This window comes from Camelus ferus, chromosome 18, assembly GCF_009834535.1.
Source record: "Camelus ferus isolate YT-003-E chromosome 18, BCGSAC_Cfer_1.0, whole genome shotgun sequence".
In the NCBI taxonomy this organism is placed as follows: Eukaryota; Metazoa; Chordata; class Mammalia; order Artiodactyla; family Camelidae; genus Camelus; species Camelus ferus.
In genome coordinates this window covers 32,244,311-32,264,539 of record NC_045713.1, presented here as the reverse complement: position 1 = coordinate 32,264,539, position 20,229 = coordinate 32,244,311, and the positions used below count along the sequence as shown (strand labels likewise).

The window sequence follows — 20,229 nt, the reverse complement described above, 5'->3', positions numbered from 1 at the left end:
ATTTACAAATGTTAGCCACTATATATAAAAATAGATTTTTAAAATGTTTCTTCTGTATAGCACAGGGAACGATGTTCAATATCTTGTAATAACCTTTTATGAAAACAAATAGATGTATGTATATGCATGACTGGGACATTGTGCTGTACACAAGAAATTGACACACTGTAACTGACTATACTTCAATAAATCATCAATCAATAATAAATAAATAAAATTTTAAAAAGAAGACAGATCTCATGCATTTGAAAACTGCCAACACAGCAGGCAATTGTTTTGAATATCCGTATTGAAATCCATTAATATAAATGCTTTCAGTTTTTATAGCAGAAAATACATGCACAGTGGAATTTGATTCAGCCTTAAAAAAGAAGGAAATCGTGCCATTTGTGACAACATGAATGAAACTGGAGGACATTATGCTAAGTGAAATAGGCCAGACACAAACTGGAGAATAAATATATTGTAGAGGTTCTCCCATGGTCATGAGAGTTCTGAGTCCCACATCAGGCTCCCCAGAGTAGAGGAATAATATCTCATCAGGGTTATCTCTAGGTATTAGTTTGTGGGTTGCACACCCAAGGAGTATGGGAACTGATTATATCATGAGTCCACCCCTCCTACTGGTTTTGTCATGGTTTCATCTGTAAGTTTTTAGTTACAGAAGATCCTTTCTGGTAGTTTCCAGTCTTTTTTATCACTAGCTGTTCTGCAGTGATCTTGGTGTGTCTGAGCTCCATCAGCTCCATCTGAGAGGCAGTGAGCTCCATCTGCCTCTACTCTGCCATCTTGAAAGGAAATCTCAATGATTTTATTTTAAAAGCACAATAGTCCTCCAGACTTTAGGGTCAATTTTAAAATATGTTGGAGGGGTATTTGAAAGCAGGATTTTTAATAGTATTTGATATATGGTTTTTAAAGGGTAGAGGTTATTGATCTACTTGTGAATATCATAGGTCAGAATTTATGTATTCCATAAAAATGCTAACAGGAAGGTATTAAAAAGATTTTGATAGTTCTGTGGCTTAGTAAAAAAATACACCTTTTAAATCATAAATTTTCTACCCAGTGTTTTACCCCTCTGACTGGTGTAAATTCATCTTTCCTGTCTCTTAATATACTATTATATATATTTTTCTTCTGTTATTCTCTTAGCATTTTTTTTCCTTAGATTGTAATTAGTTGTATATATCTCTTTATCCTTCTTAAGTATCCACACCAAAAGACCCAACTTCAGACACAGGCACTAATGAGAAATGTGAGGACTTAAAAATCTTACTATCCAATGTCCCTATCATTTCATAACATAAAGAACATTTAACCCCCAAAGGAAAGTTATTTCCTTTGATTAAAGGTAAGTCTTTTCATTTGAATGAGTTCAGTTTAGTGGAATATACAATATATTCTAACCGTTTTTTTCATGTTACTTCAGAATGGTAGGAACTTTGCCACAGATTGGCAGTTCCTCTGACTGGGTTATTGAGAGCCATGTTATCATGCTGCCTCCATACAATACACCTGACAATCAGTGGGAAAGATCAAAGAGCCTTCCAAATTGGGAAGCTTGTTTGACATTCCCCAAATAAAACCAATTGAGGCTACAGTCAAAATGTTTTGTGCTTTTTTTGTGTACGTGTCTGTATGTAGGGTCAATAGGCTGGCAGATTCCCAGATGAATGTTCGCCCTACCCAGTCTACTCCTCTGAAGAGCAAAAAAATAAGACAAGACATGAAGCAGAATAAGAATGTGTCCAGAAATTGCAACAGACCAGTTTTTTCCAGATTGAATGAAATTGCTAACATTAAATTTAATACTGGGGTGAGCATACTCCCTAAGAATGTAAACTCAGTATGTTTGGTTTGGGTATATAACATGTACACATTCTTAACTAACTGAATTTAAAACATGTTTGGAGTTTGGCCATAGAAGAGCCAGGCAGATATGGAACAGTCTGTAGTACAACCCCATTAATTTCCTGATGCAGGAGACATAGGTTCTAGATAAAGATCACAGCTATGCTACCCTCATCTTTGTTATTTCTCAGAATCACTTTGAAAAGTTCTCATTCATTTTTCATATATTTTCCCTTTGTTCAGTTCTAAGACAAGACCCTAGAATTATGACTTTTAGAAGATATTTGTTAATCAGATTAGGGGCATTTTCTCAATATGAACCATACTTAGTATACTAAAACCTAGAAAAAGATAATAGTTATATACAAGTTTTATGGGGATATTTCCCTTGAATTGGAGAAATGGGAAGGTTATAGTTTAATATTAAATTATTAATATTAATTTAATAATTGTTTGAAATTTACTTTGTTTTTGATCAGAAATACTACAAGTATATTAATGAATAAAATTATCTCAATAAGACTTTCAGTGTAGTTAGGTAAGAAACCAGATCTTAATCTTTTCCCTTAGTATCTTACAAAATAAAAATTTTCATACCATCTTGTTTTCTTGGGTTAAATTCAAGGATATATTTATATAAGATGCATATATCTTCTATAAAAATTTGAAGAATTGGATTTCAATATGAACATCATCCTTGGATCACCAGCAATTCTAATGCTATGTTCCTTTTCTCATTTTAGTTTCTACTATACTGCCAGCAGTTTCATTCCATGTTTATGAAGAGAGCACTGTTCACTTGGCGCAATTGGAAGTTGTCATTGCTACAGATGTCAGTAATTTTGTTTGTCACTACTTACCTCTTCTCAAGTCTAAACTTAGATTCTGAGCCACCTGCCAGAGAAATGGACTTGAGTCAATATGGTCGAACAATTGTGCCTTACTCAATTTCTGGGAATTCTGATCTGGCTCTGAACATCGTAAAGAACCTTGAGATTTTTCTAAAGCTTAAAAATCAAGAACTTCGTAAAGTACAAGGTAAAATCCTTAGGGAAAAAAAGACTGCTGCTATATGAAGATCTATGTGTATCACTTGCAAAGAAGGAACTTAACTATGCTATTTAGCTACCCCTTTCTTTCTTTTCCTACTATTTGCCAGTATCTTAGGGGCAGCTATTAGAGGCCAAAAATGTACATGTCAAGACACCTGGCCACAGAAGTTAATAATTAATGGAAGCATTTTGGCTGTAGGTGTCCTTCAGCTAATTGCATCACTTTTCAGAGGACAGGTAATGAGCCAAAATACTATATTGTTGTGAAATTTAGCATAGATTTTTATTCTGACCAGAATACAAAAATGTTTTTCTAAGCTCTCACAGGGTAGAAGGTTGTTTCCAAGATCTGAAGGTTGCCCTTCAGTCTACTGCATTGGCCATTCTGAAAACAGGTGGCTGAAGACCTAATAGATTGACTCCTCACAACTACTTTTTTGAAGGTAGTATAAGTAGCTGTACTCATTTGTTCAATGTTTACTTTTGGTATAAAACCATACTATACGCCTTCTGTCCATTATCTTCATGTGAAAAACAACCCTTTTGTGTAGCTTATTTCTAATCTTTTGCTGTGTAACAAGTTATGCCAAAAGCTAGTGGATAGAAAATTTTGAATTCTTGGTATGGTAGAATGAATCCATTCTCCCACAAAAGCAACAGAAATATTTGGAAAACAATTTTTTTTTAAATCAACCAATTTAGAATACTAGAAATTAAGCAAAAGCACAGAACAAACTAAAAGTGTCTATTCCAAAAAACAAAATAAAACAACAACCAGGAAAAAAAAAAAAAACTACTGAACCTCTATAAAAAGTCAGTAAGGTCTATGGCATTTTGATTTAGAATTACTCCTGTCACTCACCCTCCCCTCAGTGGTATGTATCCATGAAAGCCAGGAGCCTCACAGTTGATGGAAAGAACTAATCTCTTCAGAGCTCTGTTAAAAGCTCATCCCTAGGGCACTGCCAATACTTAGACTGAAATAGCAGCTCCCTGAAAAACTCCATTCCCAGGGCATTGTTGCTATTGGATTTAAATCAGGGCTCAACTCTTTGGAAAAAGCCCTGACCCCAGGGGATTATTAAAAATAGCAGCGATCTGCTGGTAACATCTCTGCAGTTGGCTAAGGCTGTGATTTCAGTTGGGCCAAATGAGAGCTTCACCAAAAAGTCATTTTAAAGGACTACCAGGAGAGCTGGATAACCACCGTGAACTTTGAAAAGTTCTGACATTCCTACAGATCTAGAAAGTTCAAAATGGTGGTGTGCATGGCCAGAAATGACCTAGGAAAGAAGAAGGCGCCAGTCACTGACTTCTAGTTGATGTTGAGGCCCTATACAAGCAAGATATGAAAGTTGAAGCTTACTTGTAAACTGTCTGAAATTTGAATATGTTCCCTCATGCAGGGAACCCCATGGCAAAAAGTGGAAGACTTACTGGTTCTAGATATTTAAATGAGTCTTTTAGCTGAGTACTAAATTATACTGATTCAGGACAGACCACCTAGGAGCCAGGCTTAAAAATAAAAGCCAGAATTTTTTAAGTCCATCAGAGAAATAAGTGGCTGCACACTGTAGAAAATACAGAATCTACAGAATTAGTCCACTTAAGTCATTAACCAAATAAGCACCAACAATTAAAAAAAAAACAGTAACAACAAAGGGTAGAGAGGGGAGTTCAAGATACCAGAGTTGTTACACTATCTTTTATGTCCATTTTTCATCAACAACAGAAAGAGAAGAGAAAGAGTTACAGGCTGAACTGTGTACCTCCAAAATTAATATGCTGAAGTACGAGGCCACAGTTTCTTGGAATGTGAGTGTATTTGGATATTAGATCTTTAAAGAAGTAGTTAATTTAAAATGAGATCATTAGAGTGGAACTTCATCCAATATGGTTGGTGTCCTCATAAGAAGATGAAATTAGGACACATATGCATACACATAGGAAAAACCATGTGCAGACATAGAGGGCAAGAAAGTCATTTATCAGCCTAGGAGAGAGGCCTCAGAAGAAACCAACCCTGCCAAAACCTTGATCTTGGACTTCTAGTCTCTAGAATTGTGAGAAAATTAATTTCTGGTGTTCAAGTAACCCAGCCTGTGGTGCTTTGTTTTGAAAGTCCTAGAAAACTAAAACAGAAAAAAAAAATGGAAGAGTATGACCCATAAACAGGGGTAAGGAAAGCCAGTAAAAACTGTACTTGAGGGAGGCCAGATGTTAAATGTAGTAGACAAAGACTATAAAACAGCTAATGCAAATATTTTCAAAGTACTAAAGGAAATACATTTAAAGAATAAAGGAAAGTATGATAACTTTGTCTCTCCAAGAAGACTGTATTAATAAAGAAATATAAATAAAAATTTTAATGGAAATTCAGTAGTTGAAAGGTATAACTGAAATGAAAATTTACCAGACAGGCTCAGTGATGGATTTGAATTGGCAGAATAATGGATTAGCTAAATCGAGGGTTGCTAGAGATTATTTAGTTTGTGGAACAGAAAAAAAGAAAAGTGGGGGAAAAACAATTTCTGAGATATTTGGGACAACATCAGGCAGACCAATATATGCATAATGGAGGTAACAGAAAGCATAGTATAGAACATGATCAAGCAGCAGAAAAATATTTGAAGAAATAATGCCAGAAGATTTCCAAAATTTGATGGGAAACATTAATATTCACCTCCAAGAAGCTCAATGAATTCTAAGTATGGTAAACTCAAAAATATTTATATTTATTTTGCATGGCAAAGGAAACCATAAGCAAAACAAAAAGACAACCTATGGAATGGGAGAAGATATTTGCAAAAGATGAAACTGACAAGGGATTAATTTCCAGAATATATAAACAGCTCATACAACTTAATAAGAAAAAAACAAACAACCCAATCCAAAAATGGTCAGAAAACCAAAACAAGCAATCCTCCAATGAAGACATACAAATGGCCAATAGGCACGTGAAAAAATGCTCATATTGCTAATTATCAGAGAAATGAAAATCAAAACCACAATGAGGTATGGCCATCACTAAAAAGTTCACAAACAATAAATGTTGGAGAGGGTGTGGAGAAAAGGGAACCCTCCTACACTTTTGGTGGGAATGTAGTTTAGTGAAGCCATTATGGAAAACAGTATGGAAGTTGATTAAAAACTTAAAAATAGACTTTCCTTATGATCCAGCAGTCCCACTCCTGGGCATATATCCAGAAGGAACTTTCATTCAAAAAGATACATGCACCCCAAATGTTCATAGCAGCATTATTTACAATAGCCAAGACATGGAAACAACCTTAATGTCCATCCACAGATGAATGGCTAAAGAAGTTTTGGTATATTTATACAATGGAATACTACTCAGCCATAAAAAAGAATAAAATAATGCCATTTGCAGCAACATGGATGGACCTGGAGATTGTCATTCTAAGTGAAGTAAGCCAGAAAGAGAAACAAAAGTACCATATGATATGACTCATATGTGAAATCTTAAAAAAAAAAAAGCAAACTTATTTACAAAACAGCTACAACAAAGGAACTTAATTGGTCCACTATAAAATATATATATATATTTAATACAAAAAAAGCAGTTCAGGGAAACAGTGGAACAAAAAGGAGATAAGACATTTAGAAAACAAAAAGCAAAATGTCAGGTATAAATCCTAGCATATCAGTAATTACTTTAAGTATTAATGAAGAAAACAATGAAATCAAAAGGCAAAGGTTTTTCAGCCTAGAATATTTAAAATCTAACTCCCATGAAATGGTTCCTGGGTGGGGAGTAGGGGTGGCTGGGGAGGAGGGGAGGGAGAGGATGCAGATTACCAAAACTCACAACAGCATCAAAAAGAATAAAATACTTAGGAGTAAATTTAAGAAAAGAAGCACAAGACTTGTTCACTTAAAATATAAAATATTACTCAGGAAAATTAAAGTTCTAGATGCATAAAGAGATACTCTGTCACAGATTGGAATATTAATACTGTTAGGGTAGCAAATCTCCCCAAACTGATCTATAGATTCAATGCAATCTCTATCAAAATTCCAGCAGACTTTTACAAAAATGGACAAGCCAGTCCTACAATGTTCATGGAAATCCAAATGACCTAGAAGAACCAAAACAATTTTGAAAAAAATTATGTTTGTTTTAGACAAGAATAAAGTAAGAAATGCATAGTAATTTACTATTTTTTCAAGTTGTAGACTATGTGATGAGAGTATTGTAGACATTATTGATGGGGTAGAGTTTTTGAGGAGACAGGTTAACACTTGAAGTACCCATTGTGGGACCTGGAAAGGGAAGAGATTAACGGGAAAATGATTTTTGGTCTTTCCTCTCCATTATAAGTAGTAGGTGATTTATTATACTTTAATTCATTGACCAATCTCTTTATTCTAGGTAATGTAAAGAATTACATATTGGAAAATAAAGAGTGTCATGACTTCTCCATTATTGCATTTTCCATTGAGGTTGTGAAAAACAAAACAGTATTTACTCTTTTGTTCAATAATGAGGCATACCATTCAGCTGCAACATCCCTGGCGGTGTTAGACAACAGTCTTTTTACGTCACTTTCTGGCCCCAATGCTTCCATTAAAGCCTCCAACAAGCCTCAACCTCTCTCGCTTTATGGTACTAACGAACTGTACGTATGATTTATCTTTTACTGGAATTGAGCCTTAATATACACCCTTACTATCTGGCCATATACTTTTGAAAATACCTACTGAAATCAACTGAATTCTACATTTATTTCATATTTTATTTTATCTTTTATTTCTTCTTCTTTAGGCCTACAAGTGGATTAGAAATTGTATTATGTTTGGCTTTTGGCATGGCTCTTGTGGCCGGTAGCTTTTGCCTTCAGACAGTGACTGAGAGAACTAACAAGGCAAAGCACATCCAGTTTGTGAGTGGAGTCTATTTACTTACTTACTGGCTCTCTGCATTGCTGTGGGATCTCATCTACTTCTTTGTTACCTGCTGCTTACTACTGGTGAGTGTTAGCTGAAACTGCATGAAGGCTTATTCTCCTGTGTCACCCACAGGAAATTCCTATTCAACTAACTGTATCCTAAAGTAAAGCTTGTAAAGAAATTTGAAACTACTCTGGCTTATTATGCCAGAGAATATATTGTGAAAACCTCATTATGGAAATGTATTCCTTCATGTTCTTTCTTTTGGAGAAAATATTCTACTTTGAAAAGTCTCTCTTGAATTGGTTCCCCGTGTAATTGCTCAGCATTATGCCCAGGCCCAAAACCTCCTCTAAAGGAATAAGGGCCATTACTTGTTACTGCGCCCTCACTAACCATATAGATAAGCCACTGCCACTAATTCCCAATGCTGAGCTCTCCGGTAAAACTGGACTGTAGCACGCAATTTAGGATCAAGACTTAAGCGATGCTTCCTGTTACTATTCTCTGCCCCGAATTCACAGCCCAAATCCAAGATGGCTAGGTCTGCAAAGCAGAACTAACCTGGACTCAGACACCCAATTTCGGATAAAGAGGAAATGGAATAAAGAGCAAGCATGTAAGGGTGGTATAGCGTCTTTTAATGTAATGATCTGGCCCTTAGTGAACTTGGCAGCTTCTTTTATTTTGTGTGCATGCTGCAGAGTTAGGCAGGTGTGAAACTGTATAGTTACTAAAGGGGGAAACACATGAGCAAAGGAGGTAAGGTTTCTTTGTGTACAGGAGGTACCGGGGGCTTACATATGAATAGGACAATGTCTCAGGCCTCACATAGTTCACTGTTTAGCAATGGACACAGAAATGAAAATAGATCCTTATAAAATAGGTGCTAATTTCTACTATAAAGAATGAACTACCAGTTCCCAATTCAAACCATACCATGGAATGGTAAAATGGTTGTTAAAGGAAAAAGGAGAAACTTTTGGCAGTTTGGCTTCTACAGCCATAGGAAAACTGGTGATTATTGTACAGGAGCCTAGGACTGGTTCTGAAGGAAAGGCTGGATCCCACCAGCTACAAGAACTGCTCAGCAGGGACCAGAGGCTGGATCAGTTGGGGCAGGCATGGTGGTGGTGGGCATACTCGTTGTATACAGACGCCCCAACGTCAAGAGAACAGAGCAGCTCTTCCTTCACCTTGCCACAGTGCATGACTCTGGCTGGTGTTCTCAGTACCCGTCCCTTCTGCTCCCAGCTCACCAACCAACCAGCATAACAAGGGAAGAACTCCATCCTTTGTGAGGGCCACAGTTCTCATCTTTTGCCACAGAAACTGGAAAATGCTTTTCATAGTTCTAGAGGTTATCTTCTTCCTCATCCAGCCCATTCTAAATTTATGCTTCCCTGTCTGATTCTCAAATGGAATAATAAATAATAAGGAGGCCCCTGAGTTGCTGAGATAGATATAAAGGGAGTGGGGGTAGAGAGCAGACCAGGCTGCAGTCTAGACGTGAGCAGTGATGCAGGGGAGCTTACGTAACACTACAGCAGCCACAGAGAAAATCTTTAGAGAAATAGTCTACTTCCTAGGTCATTTTTTTCTGGAAAAATTCAGAGTGGGGCTTAATGCAGACGTAATTGCTTTGATTTTAATCGTTGCAGGGTGGAGGGAGTAAAATAAAAAGCAATGCTGTTCTAAACAGATTTAAAAAAAAAAAAGGGAAGTATAGTCATTCTGTTCACGAAAAGTCCTGTATTGAGGAAGACGTAGCTGACTTCAGGCTCATTTGTAATGGGCAAAATGATTTAAGTAATGAAGAGCACTGTGCTCCAGGGAAGGCAGTGCTCGCTGTTCTCTGAGTGTTCTGGCTTGACTTCTTGTTACTCCGTGTCCTTCATCTCGCTCCTCTGCACTCTGTGTCCCAGGGAGTGTTCGTGTACTGCGGAGTGGATGCTCTTGTTGCAGATTACCACTTTCTGGACACCATGATGATCTTCATGCTGTACGGCTGGTCTGTCGTTCCTCTCATGTATCTCGGAAGCCTCCTGTTTTCTAGCAGTGCTGCAGCCTACATCAAGCTCACCCTCTTTAACTACTTTTCAGCTGTTTTCAGTATCATCATTCACGCCATAATTCAATACTATAGTAAGAACTTCACACAGTTTTCCCTTTTTCCATGAAATACGTTACATAAATGGGGATGAAAGACCTTGAGGATAAAAATGTTAATTGCAAAGCACCTTCTTTCTGGGAACCTGAAAACCTGTGATTTTTGAAAGCCAGCAAACATTTATTGAGTGGATATGTGAGTCAGAGAGGTTGAGGGAGAGAGGGAAGGAAAGAGGAAATGGGGAAAAGAAAGTGAGAAGGAAGCTAAACCCTCTGAAGGAGCTGGACTCAGTATCATTCTAGCCTCATGAAAGAAAAAGTTAGATCTCATGTGTATTTCCTTTCTAACTTTCTCTCTGCTGCTAACTTTTGGACTCTTGCGCCAACATCCACTTATTTCCCCTGACTCCAGGTAGAACTGAGGGTCATTTGTCATAGCAGGTTTTCTATCATCCCTCCCTCACTGAATCCTCTTCCTTATAGGCAGACAGTCTGTAAGACCTCAGATTCTCCTAACAGAAGGTAAGGGTGGACTAGTAATTTTAATCTTCCGTATTGTATTCATTTCTGAGACATTATTGTCTGGCCTTTGTGCATTGTCTCAGTCTACAGCAAAGAGCTCTGGGGCACTTTAAGTTAGCAACCTTCATTTTGCATTATCTAAAACTCAGAGAACATGGGTTTTCTGAAGTCCAGTTTCTAATAATGAAGACTCTTCTGCTAGAGTGTAGTTTCGGGGACTTTTAAGCCTGTTAATTTTCTTTGTGGATTGTAATATAATTTGTCTGCAAGAGACAGAAAGTTTAGAAAGTCAATTCCATTTCAGCGGTTGAAACAAAAAATCTGATTACCATTCTGTCCCTTTTACTTATTGTGATAATGGTTCCTACCTTGTTTTTAATAGTTAAATTGTGCCACCTGGTGTCCACATTCTAGGATCCTGTTATTCCCATAGGTGTCAGGGAACCGAATTCCATTGCAACATACTCTACCATCATCTTCACCCTACAGAAGACAGTGAACACATAGCTCTTCAAGAATGCATTTCTTATTTTTACTATTTATTAAAGTATAACTTGCATTAAGAAAAGTGCAGAAACCATAAGTGTACATCTTAATAAATTTTCATGAAGTGAACATGCTAGTGAAACCTTCCTTTCTCCAGCCAGGGCTTCCTATAAGCCTACAACGAAGAGCCAGAGAGCAAAGAAGTACATTGATTTAGTCTATACAGATAATCCTCCCAGGGCAGAAAGTATAATGGAGAAGGGTAGAGTACTGATTCAAAGGGGCAAATAAAAGAAATATGACAAGGAGGCTGCTGGATTTGGCACTGAGAAATTCAGTGGGAGACTTGGACGTCCAGAGGGATGAAGGACTGAATATGGTGAATTGCCCTCCCACTTAAAACAATATATGTTGAATAAAAAACTATTTAAACTTTTTAAATGCATCATTGATCCCACAAGAAATTTCAGAATGCAGAGGCCAACAACAAAGTGAAATTCAGCATCATGATTTTCCATTTTGGGGGACAGAGGAGAATAGAAAAACCAAAGACCAAGCCAAGGTAGGAATCTTAATAGCAGACCCACCCATAAAGAGGGAGAAGACAGATCCTAGGGAAATACTGTTAGCAAAAGTCCTCTCTTAAAATCTGTAATTGACACACCCACGCTACAAGCTATCAAGGTGAGCAAGCTTAGTGAATTAATAAGTAGTGTTTTCTCAAAGATGATCAGCATGCTAGATTGAGAGTGGTTTGATCATCTTAGGGAAGTCTCTTTTTAAGGGAGTTTCATTACTTTCTTAATTGAAGCTAATCTATCCTCTTTTTAATTGTAGGAAAGGACATTCCTCAATCCACAAGAACTTCCATAGGTAATGCATTAATGATGCTTCCTGGTAACAACTTTGTAGTGAGTATCAGCAGATTCTTTGATGACTATCAGGTGAAAAAACTATGTGCCAAGCAATTGAAAAATATCTATTTGGACTGTGGAAAAAAATGTGAGTATCTGGGGTTCCCCAGGTCCTTAAAAACAACCTATTCCTTTCTAGACTTACACATTTAAACTTAGATTGTAGACTATAAGAGAAACCTGTCATTCCTTCAGTGGAGACAGTCACACTTGCTGTTTTTGAGTACTTTTCTGTACCAAAGTTACTTTCACAGACTAGGAAATAAAATGAAGCCTCAAAATAAAATCCAAGATAAATTTATGAAGACACCACCAGATTTAGAATGAGTTACTACTAGTTATTCACCTTCAATGCGAAAGTAGCTTCCCATACATTACCTTGAATCTTCACAGCACCCTGTAAGTTAGCTACTATTATCCCAATTTGTAAATGAGGAAACAATGCTTTCTTAAGCTGTAGATTAGTAAGTTCCCTGGGTCACTAAGTTTTCAGTATCACACTTCAAAGAAGGTAAAAGAAAAGTAAAAAATAAAGGCGAATTCACAGCCCAGATCAAAATCAGGGGAAATAAAGCATTCTATTACATTTTTCATATTTTAGGCTGATTTTCATACTTCTGTGTTTATGGGTACACAGTGTATAAAGATGTAATTTGCGAAAATAACATAATAAAGAGGGAGTTATGAAGATGTATAGGAGCAGGGATTTTGTATGCTATTGAAGATAAATTGATGTAAATTAAAACTAATTTCTTTTAAATTAAAAATGTCAGGTTTAATCCCCATGCTAACCATTAACAAATACGTATATATATGTAGAGTACTAAAATAAGAAATTGATTTCTTTCTCAATTCTATATACGTAGGCTTGAGAAATATATATCTATTATATATATATATATATATATATATATATATATATATATATTTGAGAAAGGAATCAAAACAGTACACATAAAAAAAATCTGTTAACACAGAAGAAGGCATTAATTGAGGAACTGAGGAACAAAAAAAAAAAAGACTTAATACAGGTAGAAAACAAATGGCAACATTGGCAGAAGTAAGAAGTATGTCCTTTCTTATTGGTAAACACTTTACATTGTAAATATATTAAACTCTCAAAAAGCTGAGATTGGCAGAATTTTTTTTATTGAAGTATAGTTGATTTACAATGTTGTGTTAGTTCCAGGTGTACAGCAAAGTGATTCAGATAGATAGATATAGATATAAAACAGAATCAGAATTTATTTTTTAAAGTGATCCAACTACATGATATCTTCAAGAGACTCACCTTAGATCCAAAGACACAAATAAAATGGAAGAAAAAAATGAAAAAAGACAGTCCATACAAATAGCAACCAAAAGACATCTGAGTTGGCTATACTAATGTGAAAAAATAGACTTTGGGGAAAAAATTATTACCAGAAGCAAAGGACTTTACATATCAATAAAGAAGTTACTCTAATAAGATATGTAAACTATAAGCCTATATGAACCTAACAAAGTACCAGAATCTATGAAGCCAAAATAGAATTGAAGGGACAAATAGTTCTACAACTATTATTAATATATAATACAACTAGACAGAAGACCAATAATGAAACAGAGGATATACTAACACTCTAAACCGACTGGTCTAACAGATATATACAGAACACTTCACCCAAAACAACAAAATATACATTCTTCACAAGTTCACATGGAATGTTCACTAGGGCAGACCTTTAAGACATAGAACATGTCTCAATAAATTTTACAATACTGAATTAATGCAAAGTATCTTCTCCAAAAGCAATAGCATGAAACTAGAAATTAAGAATGAAGGAAAATCAGAAAATTTGCAAATATGTGGAAATAAAATAATACATTCTTGGACAACAAGGTTTTGTTTTTTTTGTTCAACGAGTTTACCAATACCTTCCATGAGAAAAGAAGATTTTATCTCATCAACAAGTGATGCTGGTGAAACTGAATGTCTACCTGCCGAAAAATGAAGTTGAAACTTTACTTCACACCATATATAAAATATAAGAATGGATCAAAGACCTAAATATAAGAATTAAAAGTATAAATAATGCTTAGAAGAAAATATAGGAGTAACTCTTCATGACCTGTGATTTGACAATGGCTTACTATATATGACACCAATAGAACACAAAAGAAAAAATAAATATAGGTCATCAAAATGTAAACTTTCATGCTTCAAAGGACACTGTCAAAAAAGTGAAAGGACATCCTGCAGAACAGGAGAAAAAATATTTGCATTCCAAGTCACTGGTAAGCCTAGCATCCAGAAATTAGAAAGAGTTCTTACAACTCAGCAGCAAAAAGAGAAAACTTAATTTTTAAATGAGAAAGGGGTGGGTATAGCTCAATGGTAGAGCATGCATGAGGTCCTGAGTTCAATCCCCCTACCTCCATTAAAAATAAATAAATAAGCAAAGAACTTGAATAGATGTGCCTCCAGAGGAGATATACAAATGCCCTACAAGCACATGAAAAGATATCCAACATCATTATTCACTGGGGAAATGCAAATTGAAATCACAATGAGATAGGATTGATGTCAGCATCATGGTGATGTAAATCATATCTGTTTTCTCTCTCCTTTAATTTACAATTAATTGAACATCTATAACCAGAGAAAGCATCTCTACACAGCATGCCAGGACACCCAACAGATTCATCCATCTTGGTACCCAAAAGTGGATAGTTTGGACCATATAAGGGGCTGTAGAGTGAGGGGAGCGGTGGTGGAGCTGAGGGTAGCAGAGAAGGCATCAGCAGATTCAGCATCAAGGCAGCATGACCTTTCTGGAAGAAAAGAGATGGAGAGTGAAGATGATGAGTAGGGGTCTGCCCAAACACACATGCTACAGCTGGAGGGTCGTATTGTGTTCTCTAAGGAGAGACCACAATGATTGGGGGAAGAGGAAGGAACAGGAAGAAGGCAGAAAAAGAGAAGCAAAGGAAGGCAGCTCTTGCTGTCTGCCTCAGGGATTCTGGCAAGAGGACCAGCCACAGACCTCTGGAGCTCCTCCATTTGGAGGTCCCCCTACCCAGCCATGGGCACTAAGTCCCAAGTGTTAAGTCAACAGCTCCCCTGACTCTGCCATCATCCTTTTCTTTTTTTCCTCTGCCAGCTTTTTTTTTTAATGGCACACTTCCAACCTTAGTGGCAAGTCAGCTCTAGTAAGAGAAATACAAAAATTGTGCTAGAGTGATACCTTCTGAAAAACAAAAGGGATAAAGAAGGTCATAAGACAAAAATGAGACAAAGAAGGTCATCATATAATGATAAAGTGGTCTGTACATAAAGATATAATTATTGTAAATGTATACACTCCCAACATCCAAGCAAATATAGCAAGCAAAAACTAACAGATCTTAAGGGAGAAATAGACAACAATATACTGATAGTAGGGAACATATAATACCTCATCAGCAATAGATAAATCAACCAGACAGAAAATCAAAAAAGAAACAATGAATTGAAACACACTTTAGAACAAGTTGATGTAATAGACTCCAGAACATTTCATCCGACAGCAGCAGAATACATATTTTTCTCAAGTGCACATGGAACATTCTCCAGGATAGATAACCTGATAAGCCATAAAACAAACCTTAGCCAATTTGAGAAGACTGAAATCATACCAACTATATTCTCTAGTATGAAACTAGAAATCAGTAAGAGTAAAGTGAGAAAATACAACGATGTGGGCACTAAACAGTACACTTGGGTCAAAGAAGAAATCAAAAGAGAAATAAAAACTTATCTTGAAACAAATAAAAATGGAAATACAACATACCAAATATTTTGGGATGCAACAAAAGCAGTCCCATAGCAAAAGCAGAAAGTTTATAGCGAGAAATACATGTATTAAGGAAATGTAAAGACTGCAAGTAAACAACCCAACTTTATCCCACAAGGAACCAAAAAAAGAACAAATTAAGTTTAAAGTTAGCAGAAGAAAGGAAATAATAAAGAACAGAGCAGAAATAAATAAAATAAAGACCAGAAAAACAATAGAAAGGAACAATGAAACTAAGAGCTAGTTCATCAAAAAGGAAAAAAAAAAAGAAAAAGAAAAATCTTTAGACTAACTGAAAAAAAAAGAAAAGATGACTCAAATAAAATAAGAAATAGAAAAGGAGACATTATAACTGATAATACAGAAATACATATGTATAACTGAAAAATTGTGCTCTACACTGGAATTTGACACATTGTAAAATGATTATAAATCAATAAAAAAATGTTAAAAAAAAAAAAAGAAATACGTAGAGTCATTGGAGACTGTTGTGAACAATTATATGCCAACAAATTACATAACCTAGAAGAAATAAATATATTTCTAGAAATACACAGCCTACAAAGACTGAATCAAGTAGAAAAAGAAAATCTGAATAGACCAATAACAAGAAAAGAGATTGGATCAGTAATCAAAAACCACACAACACGGAAAACTCCAGGACCAGATGGCTCCATGGAGAATTCTGCCAAACATTTTAAAAAAAGAATTAACAACAGTCTGGAAGTATAACACTACCAGATTTCAAACTATACTACAAAGCCATAGTAATAAAAAAAATAATATGGTACTGACATAAAATTAGACACATCAACCAATGAAACAGAACAAAGAGCCCAAAATTAAACCCCAGCATATACATGGTCAACTAATATTCAGCAAGGGAGCCAAGAATACCCAATGGAGAAAGAATAGTCTCTTAAAAAACAAATGATTCTAGGAAAACTGGAGAAACACATACAGAATAATGAAGTTGGACCCCTATCTCACACCACCCACAAAAATTAACTAGAAATGGGTCAGGGTTTTAAGCATAAGATCTGGTACTATAAAGCTCCTAGAAGAAAATGTGAGGAAGAAACACATCAATATTAGTCTTTGCAATGACTTTTTTGGACATGACGCCAAAACTACAAACAAAAGCAAAAGTCAACAAATGGGACTCTGTCAAACTCAAATGCTTCTGTGCAGCAAAAGAAACAATTAAAATGAAACGACAACCTACAGAATGGGAGAAATTTTTTTTTCAAATCATAGATAAGGAGTTAAAATATATAAAGAACTCAACAACAACAAAATTCATTAAAAAATGGGTAGAAGAACTAAAAAGATATTTTTTCAAATAGGACATCAAAATGGCCCACAGACACAGGAAACAATGCTCAATATCACTAATCATCAGAGAAATGCAAATCAAAACTACAATGAGATATCACCTCACATGTGTTAGAATGGCTATCATCAAGAAGACAGGAGGCAACAAACAGGTGCTGGTAGGGGTATGATTTAAAGGGAACCCACATATACATTGTTGGTGGGAATGTAAATCAATCCAAACAATGGACTGTAGAAAACAATATGGAGGTTCCTCAAAATATTAAAAAATAAGATCTACCATACCATTCAGCACTTCTGCATCTGGGTATGTACCCAAAGGAAATGAAATAGGATTTTGATGAGATGCATGCACTCCAACGTTTATTACAGCATTATTCACAATAGTGAAGATATGGAAACAACTCAAATGCCCATCAACAGATGAATAGATAAAGAAAAATAGATATGGTACATATACACAGTGGAATATTACTCAGCCATGAGAAAGGAAGATATTCTGCCATTTGCAACAATATAGATAGACCTTGAACACATTCTGTTAAGCAAGATAGGTTAAAGAAAGATAAGTACTGTATGATATCACTTATACGTGTAATCCAAAAAAGTTACACTTCCTTTAAAAAGAGAGTAAAATTGTGGTTATCAGGGGGTTGAGGACAAGAAGATAAGAGTGATGATATTTAAGGGTACAAACTCGTAATGAGTAATAAAAAAAAAAGCATACACAGCTAATACACAGTATAATAAGTGGAGACAATAATACTGTACTATAAACATATAATGTGATATATATTGCTACACTGGCAGTCATATTACAATATATAAGTGTATCAAGGTAACACACTGTACACCCTAGATTTATATAATGTTACATGTCAAATTCATTCAATTAAAAATCACAAGGAGATACCACTGCACACCCACTTGCATGGCTATTGAAAAAAAGGAAAATATCAAAGGTTTGGTGAGGAGATGGACAAATTGTTACTCTCAGATACTGCTAGTAGGAATGTAAAATGTTGCAGCTTCTGTGGAAAATGGTTTGGTTGTTCTTCAAAAGGTTAAACACATAGTTACAACGTAACCCAACAATTCCACTTTTGAGTATATACCCAGAATAATTGAAAACAAGTATTTAGACAAGAACTTGTACACAATGTTCATAGCAGCATTATTTGTAATAGCTTATTTGCATAAAAAGTAGAAGCTATCTAGATATCCATCCACTGATAAGTGGATAACAAAATGTCTAGACAATGGAATATTGTTTGTTCAACAATAAGAAAAATGAATTACTGATATATGCTACAACTTAGATGAGTCTTGAAAATATTATGCTAAGTGACAGATGCCAGACACAAAAGGCCACTTATTGTATGATTTCATTTATGTAAAATGCCTAATATATAAAATAAACAACAAGTTCATACTGTATAGCACAGGGAACTATATTCAATCTCTTGTAGTAACTTATAGTGAAAAAGAATATGAAAATGAATATACGTATGTTCATGTATGACTGAAGCATTATGCTGTACACCAGAAATTGACACAACATTGTAAATTGACTATACTTCAATAAATATACATATTTATTATATATATATAATATATGTATATATATAATATATATATATATACACACACACACAAAAAAATGTCCAAAACAGGCAAGTCCATAGACACAGAAAGTAGATTAGGGGCTGTCAGTGGCTAGAGAAGTGGGGGTAACTGTGACTGCTTAATAGCTATTGGATTTTCTTTTGAGATGATAAAAATATGGATCTAGGTAGTGGTGATGATTGTACAACATTGTGAATGTACTCAGTGCCATGAATTCTGTATTTTAAAAAGGAAAATTTTATGTTATGTGTATTTTATTACAGTAAAAACAAACTATATTTCTGCATGCTGGTACAGAAAATACAAAACTTCTAAAAAGAGAGTGATTTTATTATCTTCACATCTCAGAAATGCTTCCCATTAGCTTATCCAGAATTTAGCTGTTTGTGTTAATTTTCTTTTTAGTAAAGTCAGAAACTATCAGCTATCACACATTTACATTTAAACTATCATTATTTTCTTCCTTACAAGTTTTGCCATTAATTCACTTTCACTGTTTAAAGCTTTTCCTCTTTATAGAATAAATATTTTTCTCACTCTGAAGGACTTTAAGGATACTATGCATAGCCTTCAATAATAGTTAAACATGCAATAAATGCCTTTCTTTTATTTGCTTTATTTAATTACTAAGCATTCTGTTCACAAACTCTCAGCCTTTGAAACTCACTGAGTGTGTAATGAGGTTGTCTTCTACCAAAACTGGTTAAATAAAAAAACATATAAAAAATCATTGGCAGGAGGGCTTTTATAATAACCATAAATATCAGGGAAGATCAAATAAGAGAGACAAAATATTAAGACAATTACTTACTTTCTATATTCTGTACTTCTCTAAATCTAACTTAAAGTTAATTTTGACTCTACATTTCTTAATATTCAGTGTCATCTTAGACTTTGTGTCAGTTTTTAAAGTAAGGCTATCTGTTTTATCATCCTCAGTTGTTAAGAACAAGATCTACAGTTTTGGAGAACGCGGGATTACCAAGTTTTTGATTTCATTGGCTGCCCAGGGCCTCATTTATCTGCTGTTGCTTTTGTGTCTGGAAAGTACATTCTGGAACCTGAAAAACTTTGTCTATCATAAAATTATATTTAACGTCTACAAGAAATTCATGAAAGGCACGAAGGTAAGTAACTAAGGTAGACTGTAGATACAACTCAAAGAAAGCTCAGTGTTAGGCCAGAATGTATGAATTTACGTACTCCTACCTCTATTACTTTATAAAGAAAACATTATTCAATTATACCAAGAATAATGTGAACCAGAAGACTTTTATCTTAGTTTGGATTTCAGGTTCTAAACTTTGAATCCTCTGCCAACAAGGAAATAATCAATTTGCCTTGGATTGAATATGATAGAAGGTGCTGCCTTCTGCACGTGGAGTCTTTGGGATGCATTTGGTTGTAATTATGGATTAGACTTCTTAAATCTATGTAGGATCACAGGGCTTCATGGCCTCTGCCCGTCAGATTGTTAACTGTTGCTTCAAATAGTTCTCATGATTTCACATAATCTCAGAGTTTTACCTAGGATTTTTTTGTTGTTGTTGTTTTAATGATCCATTCATTAGGTAATGGAATTCCCAGTGGTCTTTACTTGAACAT

At 35.2% G+C, this 20,229-nt stretch overlaps 1 protein-coding gene and 1 long non-coding RNA gene across 2 annotated transcripts in view; one reads left to right on the top strand and one right to left on the bottom strand.

The window, feature by feature from the left end:
- Positions 1–20,229, top strand: part of LOC106730764 (ATP-binding cassette sub-family A member 3-like) — a 104,914-nt gene that overhangs the window by 64,850 nt on the left and 19,835 nt on the right. Inside the window, exons 19-25 of the mRNA XM_032460895.1 lie at positions 1,648–1,819; positions 2,598–2,892; positions 7,300–7,546; positions 7,693–7,897; positions 9,743–9,962; positions 11,772–11,936; positions 19,564–19,751. Coding sequence (XP_032316786.1) covers positions 1,648–1,819; positions 2,598–2,892; positions 7,300–7,546; positions 7,693–7,897; positions 9,743–9,962; positions 11,772–11,936; positions 19,564–19,751 — 1,492 coding nt within the window. The remainder of the gene's footprint in view (positions 1–1,647; positions 1,820–2,597; positions 2,893–7,299; positions 7,547–7,692; positions 7,898–9,742; positions 9,963–11,771; positions 11,937–19,563; positions 19,752–20,229) is intronic.
- LOC116657606 overlaps positions 9,444–20,229 on the bottom strand; it is a 32,333-nt gene continuing 21,547 nt past the window's right edge. The window contains exons 2-3 of the long non-coding RNA XR_004312780.1: positions 10,817–10,931; positions 9,444–10,711 (exon numbers count right to left, since the gene is read on the bottom strand). This is a non-coding gene — a long non-coding RNA (uncharacterized LOC116657606). The remainder of the gene's footprint in view (positions 10,712–10,816; positions 10,932–20,229) is intronic.